The sequence below is a fragment of the Puccinia triticina genome, chromosome 9A (assembly GCF_026914185.1).
Source record: "Puccinia triticina chromosome 9A, complete sequence".
Taxonomy (NCBI): Eukaryota; Fungi; Basidiomycota; class Pucciniomycetes; order Pucciniales; family Pucciniaceae; genus Puccinia; species Puccinia triticina.
The window spans coordinates 3,873,158-3,888,114 of NC_070566.1; the positions used below are offsets into that span (position 1 = coordinate 3,873,158).

General features: G+C 48.4%; 3 protein-coding genes across 3 annotated transcripts; all 3 read left to right on the forward strand.

Annotated features, from left to right (window-relative positions):
* Window positions 1–1,789: 1,789 nt before the first annotated feature.
* On the forward strand, window positions 1,790–2,793 carry PtA15_9A384 (uncharacterized protein; the record flags this gene model as incomplete). Its single annotated transcript, XM_053172586.1, has 4 exons — window positions 1,790–2,017; window positions 2,111–2,502; window positions 2,576–2,698; window positions 2,766–2,793. 4 exons carry the CDS (start codon window positions 1,790–1,792, stop codon window positions 2,791–2,793), a joined length of 771 nt encoding a protein of 256 aa, XP_053023812.1.
* Window positions 2,794–8,556: 5,763 nt separating this feature from the next.
* On the forward strand, window positions 8,557–12,938 carry PtA15_9A385 (uncharacterized protein; the record flags this gene model as incomplete). The annotated part of the gene is made up of 3 exons (XM_053172587.1): window positions 8,557–8,757; window positions 8,823–9,214; window positions 9,569–12,938. The coding sequence occupies 3 exons, from the start codon at window positions 8,557–8,559 to the stop codon at window positions 12,936–12,938; spliced, it is 3,963 nt and encodes a 1,320-aa protein (XP_053023813.1).
* A 111-nt stretch (window positions 12,939–13,049) lies between these two features.
* PtA15_9A386 (uncharacterized protein) lies at window positions 13,050–13,556 on the forward strand (the record flags this gene model as incomplete). The annotated part of the gene is made up of 2 exons (XM_053172588.1): window positions 13,050–13,207; window positions 13,316–13,556. 2 exons carry the CDS (start codon window positions 13,050–13,052, stop codon window positions 13,554–13,556), a joined length of 399 nt encoding a protein of 132 aa, XP_053023814.1.
* Between the last annotated feature and the right edge of the window lie 1,401 nt (window positions 13,557–14,957).

Consider the following 14,957-nt stretch of genomic DNA (forward strand, 5'->3'; position numbering starts at 1 on the left):
TTCTAGGGATAAAATCGTATATCACATACATGCTTATGCTGGACATAAGTTGGATCTTCGAAATACAAGTTGATGTATCTTAGTGGTCAAAGAGAAGTATATCACACAAAAGCTTCTCTATCCGCGATGTAGTGTTACTTCTTTGGAGAACTTTCTAATATAAACGAATTCTATTATTACATTCAATTGGAAGTTTTTACTGTTTGATTAACACCTAAGCCCTATCCTGAGGCCTTCGAAGGCTTTTGAGAGGGGATAATTATTATTTCCAAGTTTCCAATTTTGAGTTCAAGCAAGGTTTGGCAGTGTGGGTGCAAGCAACAGTGTATCCGCTGCGCTACGCTACAAAAAGCGGCCTTTTAGCTTAGCGCAGCGGTTGACCGCTACGTGACCAGACCAAAAAGCGATAGCGCAGCGAGAACACCGCTGCGCTACTCGCCACGCGCAGCGATTGTCCGCTACCCTCCCAGGGCCATTAGCAAAAGCGCAGCGAAAGCGAAAATTCGCTACGCTACCCGCTAAATTAGCGGATAGCGGAACAGTTTTACGTTCTAAACATGTTTTTATGTGTTTTAAAACCTTTTTCCTTTTTTTTTTTTTTGGCTCCCATATGGCATAGAGAAAAGCGGCGCTGACCGCGACGTGATCGCTTCTAGCGCGCTATTTTTATATTTTTTTCCTGGGAGAATCAAAAAGCGCGTAGTGCAGCGATCTGCCCGCTGCGCGTAGCGCGTAGCGCAGCGATTTTTCGGGTCGCTGCGAACCGCTTCGCTACGCTAAATGCAGCGCAGCGGATACACCGTTGGTGCAAGCTTGGATTGTCCTCAATTGTTTGTAACATAACCTTGAAAGATTGACTTAACTTAATCCATTTTTGATTGGAGAGGAGACACTGTCCTGCAGTGACCCTCCGAAGAAATTTCCTACCCTTACGCACTAATTCAACCCCACGGCCTGAGATAATTTGGAAAAGGGCACTGAAGAACTTCCCGGGGGCTAAATTGCTTGATCTAGAGGGACAGGCTAAACTGTACTGCCTGGTGGAAATTGATCATTGAGATCAAGTCTTTACCAGCAAACAAGGGTTGGTGGACCCTTCCAAATCAAGCTATTTAGGCGACGGGAAGCGCTCCACTCTTCAACACCTATTGGGTGACTTCCCGTGGGATCTGGGACCCTCCCAGATGCCGCTTTAGACCCGAAAATTCTAGATTTTCGCAGGGAAATCTAGCTTTTCGGGCTCTAAACCGTTTCTGGGAGGCTCGCAGATCTCGACGGGAAGTCATCCATTAGCTACGCCATTTATCATTGCGTAGTTAAGCTTTGGGGCAACAAAATATTTATGTACAACATTATGGAGAACCTTTCCATATTATCCCTGATTGTTTTGGCTCTTGAGTGGCCCTCAAATTCTAAGAGTCCCACCCACAAATCTGTGGAGTGTTAAAATACCGGCTTAAAGATTGCCAAGTGGCGGGTGCCCGCGGTGTGTTCCTGTTTTTCATGACTTTGGAATCCGTCCCCGGACTCAACACCCGCAGGTGGTACCGGCACTTGAGGCGGGTGATTTTTGCCGAGTTTGCTTTTGAGTTTGAGGTGCTGGAGTTATGCCAGCTAGTTCATCAATATCCAGATTCCAAACGGCATTTGCACGCACCTTAGGTGGAGGCAGCTGGGCGGGTCTAGTGGATGTTTTGAGCCCAGGCCCGGCGAGGGTGGCCACTGGTGTTGAGATTTCGAGACAATTCAAGAGCGAGACACTCAGGAGAAGGAGAAAGCGACGGCAAGGATGGACGGAAGCAAGAACAACAAGAACGAGCAGAACAGCGAAGCCGAAGAACTATCGCCGATCATCACCACCTTCGACCTCCCAAGCACACCCTCAGCGCCGCCACCCCCAGCAGCAGGTCCGACAAGCCAGAAGCATCATCATCATCATCAGACGACGACGACGAAACCGCTCCAGACGAACTGGAAGTCGGACACACGCAACTTCCGGATCCAAGGCTGGGATCCAGTGCTGATTATCTCTCAGATCCTGGCCATCCAGGCGCTCCACTACGTCATCCTCTCTATCATCACCCCGCCCATGCTGCGATGGTTCGCGAAGCCTGAGCAACTCGAACTCGAAGGCGGGCCCCGGAACGTGGCTATGATCATTGATTGGAGAGCGATGGCTGGCACGACGACTCTACATACCAATCAGTATAATCCAAATCATCGTCTGGACGGCTGGGCGGGCTTCGGTAGACTGCCAGAGTCTCTCGGCCGGAAGCCATTTCGTGTCGGCAATCGTCTCCCTCACATCAGCATCAGCAACCCCACAAATCACTCCAATCTCTCCGACTCTAACCTCGGCTTGCTCGATAAAATCTCCCTCGGCCTCGGGCCTGATTGGATCCAGAATAACTTGAACTATTCTGGCCGCACCGCCGAGCTTTTCTCGGACTCGAATCGCGCCTGGGTCATCTCCATAGCCTGGCTAATCTCCTCATTGATCGGGTAAGCATCTCCTTTCCAATTAACCAGAAAAAAAGGGAAGGAAAGATGACTGAAATGTACGGGAAAAAAACAGGGTGTTTATATTATACGAGATAGTACGACGACCGAAGCATATCATGGACCATTCCCTAACGATCTGTCTGAACCACTTGATCCTCACCACATACTACTCGGCCCATCTGCCCTCCTCACTCTGGTTCTACTTTGTCCTCCTCGCCTCCTCCGTGCTCCAGATCCTCCTCACCGAACATCTCTGCGTCCAGCGTGAATTCCGCGACGGTCTCGGCGTAGGTTGGAAAGTCGATCATCGTCCGCACGACTCTTAATCCTTCCCCAGCCCTACTCCTGTCTTGATTATGCTCTATATATCAATTGGCAAAACCCCTTTCCACCCGACTAATTCCTCCCATATCCTCAAAAATGTAATCCTCTCGTTATTCGTCTTCTCGCATCCTTTCCTTGCGCGCCCCCATGTCTCCCCCGCTATATCTCCGCATAGAAGACGTCCTTGCCCTCAACCTTTGAGCATGTATATGTTTGTTCTTCTTTTCACTTGACATCCACATAGAAAGCACATCAGTCAATGCACAAACATTGAATGTACCAGTAATGTATTAAACAAGAGTAATGGAGCAAGAGGGAGAAAGAGTGATGTTTTGGTTGGCTCCAGTATGCTTGTGGGTTGTCCCAAAGTGTATAAGATAACAGGAAAAACTACTGCCAGCATAATTAGTTAAGTTGAGGGGATCCCAGGTCAACTGGGATGCCCTCAACCACTGTAACATTGGTTGATGAAATATAAATTCAAAGGGGATACCTTGTGGATTTATATTTCATGGGTTGGAATCCACCAATTGTAAATTCCTACTCAAGGCCAACTCAAATACACCACTGGGTCACTTCCTGTGTGTAGAGACTGTAAAATGAAGATGTGTCTGGTGAGAGTCAAACTCACAACCTCAGCTATGCTGAGACACATACTAGAGTGCTGCCTTTACCAACTAGGCTACATACGCTTGTGGCTGCCAGCTGGGTGGTTGGTTGGTAGTGCTCATGGGTCAATCCAACAGCCCTCCATACTATGGTGATACATCATGGTAGCAGACTAACAGACAACTCAACACCCCCCCTTGCTACATGATGGGAAGTGGGGATTGACCCCAAGAGAGAGTGGGAATGAGACCCAGGAAAGATGGTCAGCGTAGGGATTGAACCCATGATCTAGATGTAGGCTTATAGGGGTTTGCGTGGTCTTACAAGTAAGCATTCACAAATTCATCAAGTCTCTATTGTAAGCAAGTTGCACTCAGGTAGCTCTGGGCTCATAGCCTGTAGAGACTGTAAAATGAAGATGTGTCTGGTGAGAGTCAAACTCACAACCTCAGCTATGCTGAGACACATACTACAGTGCTGCCTTTACCAACTAGGCTACAGACGCTTGTGGCTGCCAGCTGGGTGGTTGGTTGGTAGTGCTCATTGTTCAATCCGACAGCCCTCCATACTGTGGTGATACATCATGGTAGCAGACTAACAGACAACTCAACACTGTGATTGGTGTTGGTTGGTCCAACATTACATGATTGGAGAAAGCTGGAACAACCAATTACATGATCAGGATTGGATCCAGCCAAGCCACAATCTGCATGATTGGGGACCAATGGTCCCACCATTCCCCCAAATTCCTGAGGAACCTCAACAATTCAGCCAATTGGCTCAAGAGATTTGGGCAATATGTATACTCTGGGCCAACGGTGGTCAGTATTGCTACGGTGATGTGTAATTGTCTGGGCCGCTCCAGAATCCATGCTTATTGCCGCAGTGGTTAGTGTGCTTGGCAGGCAGTGCTGGCCTTGCGGTTGTAGGTTTGAGTCACCCTTCTCTTGGCAGCACGCTGCACAGCTGCAATGCCATGATTGTGACATGGTTGGGTGAAGCTGGGGGAATTGGTTGTGCCAATGTTTGACCCACCATTCCCCTTTGGGGATGTCATGGTTGCAGTGGACCCATGCTAGTCATCAAGCTGAGTGTTTAGTTAGTCCAACTGTTTGTTGAAGCACACTTTTTTTTGGTGCATTTTGATTTAACATTGCACACTATTAACTACAAGCAACAACAATAGCCATCAGCTAATAAAGAACAGAGCCTTCAATGGCTACAAGCTATTCCAACCCTGAGTTGCAAACAAAGAGATAGTTCAGAAGAGAAGAGGAGGAAAAGATAAGGAACAGGAAAAAGGAAAAGGTAGAGCTAAAAACATGGGCATAGTATAAGCGGGCAATGATCTGTTTGGCTAGTTTTTTGTCTCCAGATAGTTGAGTAAAACTAGGTTTGTATGCAGGAAGTGTTTTGTGTTTTGCATAAAGTACAACCAAGCAGACCCCATAATCAGATTCTATAGTCAAATTTACCCCTAGTTGCTGAAGCCCCACTACACTGGAAGTTAGTACATCTGAACAACCTGTAGCACCCAGTCAACCCTCTGTCACATATCTCAAGTCACCTGTCAGCTGGATACTATAGCAGAGCCACTGTAACCTAAAAATATAAATCAGTATCACATATGAAAGAGATATTATTACTCACTCTTACATATGTAATACCATAAAAAATAACAAAAAAATCATTAAACATGAAAGAGACATTATTACTGTCTCTTAAATAATTATAAGTCTTAATATTATTTTATATTCTTAATCTACACCTAAATTAACCTAGGGTACTTCACTCACATGTACCCTTAATTCTCACTCCTTCATTATGCATGTAATTACACAATTAGAATTTACAAGTTACCCCCAAGTTGAGTGAACTGTATTATTTTATCCATATGGAAATATGCTTGTAACAGTTTATGTTTAGTTTAGAAGATAGCCCAACTTATGTTGAGTTAACTCCAAACCCACCTGCTGCGCGCTACGGCCTGTGACACAAAAGTTGTGTTACATGTCTGCCCAAATCCAGTTCATGTGGATGTGAAAAAAATATTCCAAATGCAGTAAAACCATTCAATACTTAATGCATACACAGGACAGACCAATTGGGAAGTACTGTGGCCCATTTGAACAAATATGATACATATACCAGCCCATCTACCTGGATGATGTAATCCCAGCTACTATGGCACCATCTGCCATACCAGGATATTTAATACAGGGACCTATAAGTGGCTATTAAATATTCCCAATAGGGATTAGCTACTATGGCGCCATCAGCTCCGCGGACCGCCAGCATCCTGAACTGTAGGCACCCAAAATTGGCCAGTAGATATTCCCAAAGAAGACTAGCTTCTATGGCTCCATCAGCCAGGCTGGAAATCCGTCTGACAGCACCTCAAACAGGCTAATGAATCTGCCCAAAGAAGAATTAGCCCTTGTAGCATCAATAGCCTGTCCAAAAAGAACCCACAGTGGCCCTGTAGCTCCCCTAGGCTCCCCATTTAAGAGGCCCTCTGGCCTGCCCAAAAGGCATTTCCTCATTCTTATTTACACTATCATAATTTACCTGCCTTTTACACGTGCTCAATAGCCTCTTTCCAGTCTGGTATGCACTTTAGTAGCCCATTTTTCCACCAGAAATTACTCAGTGTCCAACCAGCCTTCAGAATAAACCTCTTCAAGTGCTTCCAGCTGCTCAGTTTCTACCCTGAAGAACCTCAAGACTTCAAGGGCTTTTTACTAGTGAGTTAAAACCCCTTCTCTTGAGATTATCCACCATTCTTTACTAGGTTTAAACCCCACCTGTTCACAGGCTCTAGTGCGTTTCAGGTACCTAGATCCTCTGAATTTGCACAATGCCTTTGAGTGATTACAACACCCCTGATTCATCAGGCCCTACTTAAATTAATTTTATTCATATAATTACTCTATTTTTGCCCTTATTTTTACTTGCTCAAATACCTGTCCTGAGCAATTTACCCATGAAAATGCAATGCCCTGGGGTTCGGGGCATGTCAGAGCGCCATCCCAAGCCCGGACCCCCGGGGTCCAATCCCTGGGGCATGGCCTTGGGACATGGGTTTGGGTTACAGCCTTAGGTTGGTGTAGGGTCTAACCAATCATGAGGTAAATGTTTTTTCAGATATCAGCCAGCTGTGTTTGACCCTAAATGCCTTAGCAAAAGGCGTGTGTAAGGTCCAGACTTCCTTATGCATTCCGCATCAAAGCACAATACACAGATCTTCCTGCCCCCCTCCTCAAGAGATCTGGGCAAAGTTTTTTGCTTCACGTATGTTTAGTTTGGTTAATCTGTGTCTTGTGTTGGCAATTTGTGGAGCAGAACAACACGTTTCCGGATGGTAAGAAATGAGCCTATTGAATCACAACTTTCTTGTTGTTCATTGTTACTTTCAATTGGTCCAGGATTTCATTTTTCTTTTGGACAACCTGTTCAGCACCGTCATCTTTGCTAAGGATTAGATACAGACCCTGAAAACCCGTAGATACCCAACCGGGTATTGGGTTGGGTATCCAATTGGGTGTACTGGCAACACAATTGGGTATCCAACTGGGTATATGAATGAGAGGCTGGAGCTTGGAAAGTTTTTCCAGCCTCTGGTGTGCCAGTCTCCTCATACACCATGACACAATCAAGAAAGAGACCACGCCGCCAGACCTCAAATTCACCGACTTCCTTGCCTCCAGGACCGTCAGATGGTCAGACCAAAGCAAATCAAACAGATGTCATTGATGCAGATATCTTGGTTGCAAATGATGATGTCACAGATACCTCAACTAGCTCTCTGAAAAAAGCCCCTTGGACCAGCCAGCCTAGTACCAGTCGGGAACTCTCTGACCCTGAAGAGATTGGTAAGCTTTCTTTTTCCTCTTAGACCTCGTTCATCTTGCTGAATTTGGCATCTGATATGTTTCCTGAAAGCTTGAGCTCAGAAAATTGCCACAATGGCAATCAGTGCCGCCTATTCCAGCTACCACCAACCAGAACTATCAACACATCTTGAAAAAAAGGGACGGCGCATGATTACGTATCCATGCAAGACGTTGGCCGTCCAGAGACCCTTTCTCAATTTTCTGGACTGACCTTTATTCCGGTTTCAGATGCAGCACAAAGATACACCGGCCCACGTATGACTTGTCATGTAGTAAATTGCTGAAACATGCCAATGGATGTCTCAAGAAGCTGCGTGAATCAACTAGCAATCAGAATCTGGCCGGTCTTGGTGGTTGTGGAGGGGATATTGATTCGGAAGAGGTGAGTGACCAACATGTCTCTCTCTCTGTTTTTTCTGGTTACAAAATCTGAGTGCCTGCCTATTGTTTCTTGAGGTAAACCAACTGTGCGCTATCTGGTGCACAGAGGCTGCACAACCCTTTGCTGCTTTGGCGGAAAAGGCCCACAAATCTATTCTCCATCCAAAATTTGTTAAGCACATGCCGTCAGCAAAGGTATTTTTGAGATCAATTCATATGATCTATACTTCTGTTCAAGACAGTTACCGGGATAATTTAGGGCCAGCCTAAAGGCACGCCAAAAAATTCCCCAGCGCACGCCAAAAAGGTGTGCATCCAAGGTACACGCCAGGTTTGGATGGCGTGGCTGCCAGTGTTACGAGCCGCGCCCGCGCGCCATAGCCTATCCCTAGACATGTCTTGTAGCTACACATACATGTCACAGCTCCTCATCATAAAGAGGAGCCGGGGGGAGATCTCTATACTCTCCCCATCTAGCAATTTATCTCATAGCTAGAAACCCAGACTGAAGACCCAGAACCCGTCTCCTTCCCCCCCCCCCCCCCCCCAGAACCTGACCCTTACATATTGCTAGATCACCATACGGGGAACGAGGCCAGAACCAAACACCAGAACAGAACCAGAACACCAACAGAACCGGGCAAACGAACCAGAACACTGAACTACAAACTGACACAGAAACAAAGACCGAACAGATCGACAACAGAAAACCCCACATCCTTACACTGACATGGCCGACGAAATGGCGGCACTCCGAGCCCGGCTGGACGAATTGTCGACAACAATTCAGGAAGAACGCGGCCTTCGTCAACAAGATGAGGCAGAATTGGCAGCGGCTTGAGCTGGAATGGTCGCCCCGGTCGTTGTTCCAGTGATCCATGAACAACCCGCTAATCAGAACCCGGTCGAAGTCCCGGCGAAAGGACCGAAGATAGGCGTTCCGGATAAGTTTGATGGCACGAGGGGCGCCAAGGCCGAGGTCTACGTGACTCAGATCGGCCTCTATGTCATATCCAACCCTCGCTTGTTCCCGGACGACCGCAGCAAGGTTATCTTTTCCATCTCCTACTTGACCGGCCAAGCTAGCACCTGGCGCAACCCTACACGGCAAAGTTATTCGCGGGTCAGCCAATCTCGTACGTCGAATTCTCCACCGCCTTTCAAATGATGTACTACGACACCGAACGACGACCACGCGCGGAGAAGGCGCTTCGCCAGCTCAAACAGACCAAATCGGTTGCCCACTACACCTTCCAGTTCAACCAGTATGCCCCGGATACAGGATGGGAGACCGCGACCCTCATGAGCCAATACCAGCAAGGACTCAAGAAGGATGTTCGGCTCGCCTTAGTTATCGCGAGGGCCCAATTCACGGCGCTCTCCGACCTCGCCAACCTCGCATTGAAGATCGACAACGAAATCAACGGCACTGATTCCGCTCCCATCGACGCTACCCCCACGCCGGACCCAAATGCCATGGACCTCTCGGCGATGAAAGGACACCTGTCAGTCAAGGAGAAGACTGACATGATGAGAGCGGGATTGTGTTTTCGATGCGGCGACCAAGGCCACATCGCGAGGGAGTGCCCGTCGAGACCAAAGGGGAAAGGCAAGGCAGCGGCCAGGATTGCGGAGTTGGAGGACGAAGTACAACGATTATCGGAGAAAGGGAGGACGACCGAGGAGGTGGGGAGGGCGGAGGGATCAAAAAATGGCGACGCTCGGGTGTGAAGGTTGTGCCTCCCCCGAGCGGTAGGGTGGATGTAGTTTCTCAGATTGGAGCTTGTAGATTTGTAGTGCCCTGCAATCAATCCAAGGCTTTTTGTATGCCTCTCCTTTCTTCCTCTACACCATCCCAGTGCCACAACCGCCCCACACGCTACATTTCTTATTGACTCAGGAGCCACTCACGATGTCTTGAGTGAATCATTCACCAAGAGGCTGGGCCTCACCACTAGACCCGCAGGGATTGAGCGGACTATCACCGGATTCGACGGGTCCCAAAGTCTTTCATCCCGCGAAATAGACCTAATTCTCGACAATGACCCGACGCATTCAACTTTCATAGTAACCAGACTCAAAGACTCCTATGACGGCATCCTCGGCATGCCGTGGATCAAGAAGCATGGACACCTTATCGACTGGCGTGGACGCCGGTTCCGGACGGATTCATCAGGGGTTGCCACCGCTGACGCGGTGTCGTCTTGTCCGAAAAAATCCTCGCAGGACGGGGAGGAGCCTGTAGCGGGGAAAGCGAGGACAATTGACGAGGGGGTGCACACTTGTAGTGTGATAACGCCCCCGCAATGTGAGCCCGATTTCCATTCTCTTTCATCAGATGTGGTAGGGACAACTGGCAAACAGGATCTCCTTTTAGAACTACCACAACCAGACCACCTGGATCGCACCGCGGGCGCCACACTAGGCTCAGTGGAAGACAGCATCGCAACCGCACAGGTTTCTTCTACACCGCCAAACACCTCAAGAGACGGGGAGGAGCCCGTGAGGTCCGCTAGGTTAAATGACGAGGGGGTGCACGTTTCGTGCGTGATTACACCCCCGCAATGTGAGTCCACTATCCCTCATTACCCACTGTACCAATTAGGAACAACTGGCAAGCGGGTACACTTTCTAGGATTCTCACAGACAAACAGCGGAGCGGCGCCGGATGTATGGGCGGCCAAGGCTTTGTGGTCCACATCGGCTCGATTAGCGGCAGAGGCGAAATCCTCGACACCAGCATTGACGGCAGAAGAGCTAGTGCCAAAATGCTACCACAGCTACTTGCATATGTTTTGCAAGTCGAATGCTCTGCGGCTACCCCCCCGTCGAAAGTATGATTTCAGAGTAGAGTTACTTCCAGGAACGCTCCCACAGACCAGCAGAATCATCCCCCTATCCCCAGCCGAGAATGAAGCACTCGACACACTCATTAAAGAAGGCTTGGAAAGCGGCACCATAAGACGGACAACTTCCCCTTGGGCGGCACCGGTACTATTCACTGGGAAGAAAGATGGCAACCTAAGGCCATGTTTCGACTACCGCAAATTAAATGCAGTGACAGTCAAAAACAAGTATCCACTACCTCTTACAATGGACCTTGTGGATAGTTTGCTCGACGCTGACAAGTTCACTAAGCTAGACCTACGCAACGCTTACGGTAATCTACGGGTGGCAGAAGGCAACAAAGAAAAATTAGCGTTTGTTTGCCGGGCCGGACAATTCGCGCCGTTGACAATGCCATTCGGGCCCACAGGGGCGCCGGGCTTCTTTCAGTTCTTCATGCAAGATATTCTATTGGGAAGGATTGGGAAGGACGTTGCGGCGTACTTGGACGAAATCATGATCTACACCCAGAAGGGCGTGGAGCATGAGGCAGCGGTTAGTAGTGTCTTAGATACTCTCAGCAAACATCAACTTTGGCTCAAACCAGAAAAGTGTGAATTCTCGCGCTCGGAGGTCGAGTATTTAGGCCTACTGATATCATGCAACCGAGTGCGCATGGACCCGGCAAAAGTGACTGTGGTGTCCGAATGGCCAGCCCCAGTGACAGTGACCGAATTGCAAAGGTTTATAGGATTTGCCAACTTCTACCAACGTTTCATAGGCGATTTCTCCAAGATCACCAGGCCTCTGCATGATTTAACACGCGCGGACATACAATTCTTGTGGGACGGACGGTGCCAGGAGGCGTTTGAGACGTTGAAAACCGCTTTTACCACGGCGCCAATCTTGAAAATAGCCGACCCATACAAACCATTCCTGCTGGAGTGCGATTGCTCCGATTTTGCACTAGGAGCAGTACTATCGCAAGTCTGTGATAAGGACAATGAATTGCATCCCGTAGCGTACCTCTCTCGGTCCCTCATACAAGCTGAAAGGAACTACGAAATGTTTGATAAAGAACTTTTGGCTATTGTGGCGGCGTTTAAGGAGTGGCGACACTACTTAGAGGGAAATCCAAATCGACTGAAAGCTATCGTGTACACGGATCACCGAAATTTAGAAAGCTTTATGACGACTAAAAGCCTCACTCGCCGCCAGGTCCGATGGGCAGAAACATTGGGCAACTTCGACTTCAAGATCGTTTTTCGACCAGGACGCCAAAGTGCTAAGCCTGACGCACTATCGAGACGCCCGGACCTAGCCCCTACGGGGGAGGAGAAGCTCACATTTGGCCAATTGTTGAAGCCAGAAAACATCACTCCGGAGACGTTCACTGCAATAGCAGAGATGGGGCCCGACTACGTCGAGGTGGACGACTGCTTCATTGACGACTCAATTGACCTCCAAGACGCGGACCGGTGGTTCGAAGTGGATGTAATGGGGGTCACGCATGAGGAGGACAACAGAGAATTAATTCCAACGGACGTAGAGTTGATAAATTCCATCCGCAAAGCCACTCTAAAAGACCAAAGACTAATTCAGTTGATTGGACAGTGTCAGGACACATCGGGTGGGACAGAGGAGTGGTGCTTCAAGGACGGCGTACTCTACCGGAGAGGTCTGATAGAAGTCCCGGCAGACGAGACAATCAGGACTGCAATCGTGCAGAGCCGTCATGACTGTCGTACGGCGGGGCATCCGGGGAGAGCCAGGACACTGGCGTTGGTACGGCGATGTTTCAATTGGCCGTCACAGAAGAAGTTTGTCAACCGGTATGTTGACGGATGCGAATCGTGCCAACGAGTCAAGTCGTCGACACAGAAACCTTTTGGAACGCTAGAGCCGCTACCGATACCAGCGGGCCCTTGGACGGACATATCCTATGATCTCATTACCGACTTACCTGAATCTAACGGCAGCAACAGTATACTCACAGTTGTGGACCGTCTCACAAAAATGGCCCATTTTATACCTTGTAAGAAGTCCACGACTGCCGATGATTTAGCCGATCTTATGCTCCGGTATGTTTGGAAACTCCATGGAACACCAAAGTCTATAGTGTCCGACAGGGGAAGCGTTTTTGTATCTCAAATCACCAAGGAGCTCAGTCAGAGATTAGGCATCCGACTACAGCCTTCGACAGCTTATCACCCTCGAACGGACGGCCAATCAGAAATTGCCAACAAATCTGTTGAAACATACTTGAGGCACTTTATCGGCTACCATCAAGACGATTGGGAACCGTTGCTTGCGTTGGCCGAATTCTCTCACAATAACAACAGACACGCATCAACGGGAATTTCTCCCTTTAAGGCAAATTACGGCTTTGATGTGACAATATAAGGAGGGATACCGTCTTCTGAACAGTGTTTACCGTCAGTGGAAAGAAGGCTCAAGACGTTGGCAACGGTACAAGAGGAGTTAACCGCATCATTGGAGGAAGCACAACAATCAATGAAAAAACAATTCGACCGGAATGTCAGATCAACTCCAGAGTGGAATGTGGGCGACTACGTGTGGCTCAATAGCAAAAATATCTCGACTACAAGGCCAAGTCCCAAACTAGGGCACCGGTGGCTAGGCCCATTCCCTATTTGCGCTAAAATCTCGCAGTCAGTGTATAAGCTGACGCTTCCCCTCTCTAGGAAAGGGATACACCCAACATTTCTTGTTTCAGTGCTCAAAAAACACCTTCAGGACACCATTAAGGGGCGCACCAGGGAGGAGCCGGAACCGGTAGTGATCAAGGGCGAAGAGGAGTGGGAGGTGGTGGAAATTTTGGATTGCCGGAGAAAGAGAGGGAAACAGGAATATCTGATTGCGTGGAAAGGATATGGGCCGCAGGACAACTCATGGGAACCAGCAGTCAACCTCACTCACTGTCAACAGCTACTCAAGGATTTCGACATCAAATTCCCAGAGGCGGAGAAGAGGCACACCAGGTCAAGGAGATTCAGATGAGGGTTAAGCTTTTTCCCCACGGGGTTTTTTAATGCTGCCCGGGGACGAGGACGCAGAGCCGGGGGCTTGGGCGTTAAAGGCGGGATAATGTTACGAGCCGCGCCCGCGCGCCATAGCCTATCCCTAGACATGTCTTGTAGCTACACATACATGTCACAGCTCCTCATCATAAAGAGGAGCCGGGGGGAGATCTCTATACTCTCCCCATCTAGCAATTTATCTCATAGCTAGAAACCCAGACTGAAGACCCAGAACCCGTCTCCTTCCCCCCCCCCCCCCCAGAACCTGACCCTTACAGCCAGTCACGCCAAAATGCATGGCGTGTGAACTCCGCTTGTCCAATAATATTGGCGTGCTCATCACAGTACTCCAAAATATGCTTTTTAGAAGGCGTGCTCAGGTTGATTACTCCACAGAATTGGCGTGTACTATGTGTGCACGCCAGACCTGACGAGCTTCTCCCGGGCACTCCGTTCTATTTTGGCGTACTCAAACATAAACGCCAAGCTGAAGATCACAGATCTTGTTCAAGTCCATCAAACCCACGCACCCTCAAGACAAAACAGCACCATCCACAATGTGAGCCTGAGCCTCTATAGTGGCTACAGGACACAAGAAAAGGGGGGACACTGGTTGTTTTTCTTGGGATAAAGAACTACAAACAGTGAGAGAGAGAGAAAGAGAAAGAAAGAGAAAAAGGAAAGAGAAATATATGATCTGGAGGGGGTCTATCTACTCCTTATAGGAGGATCCTCAAAAGTCAACTTGAATCACCTGGAAAAGTGATAAGGACAGCTGTGCCAGACCAACAGGGGCTACAGCCTCCGCGCGCACCAAGGAGACGGTGGGGGGACACAGAATAGTAATACTAATCTGCTCTGATTTTTAGACTGAGTCTAGGATTAACAGAGTAACCTGTGATCTTGAGCAGAGTTGAAGTGAAAGCAAGACAGAGGAGCAATCAAGAGACACAGAGAATCACTCTGGATAATCAAGGTTCAAAGGAAGAGTATACTTACTGTCAATAACCTAGGCGCCTGTGACGGTAGGTGTACTGGGAGCGTGGTATCCTCTTGTAGGGTGATCCTGGGTTATCTACGGCGTGGTTCTGGGTGGTCTGAAGTCTGTAGATCCTCCTCAGGCAAGGGGGATCCTGACTTCGAAAATTTTCACAGTTTGCTTATGTAATTACATATGTACATGTGGTTTGGCGCGCCTGGTAGCGCTGACACGTCACAACTGTGCATGCGCGCCACAACTCAAGAACTCAGGGAAGGGGTAGAGTTACAAAGAATCTTTAAGTTGTAACTAGGGTTAAAATTGCATGAGGAAACAGAATATGAAGTCAAAACAAAGATATCTCTTAAGATGGAAAAGATATAAAGCAATTCATATGTAAAA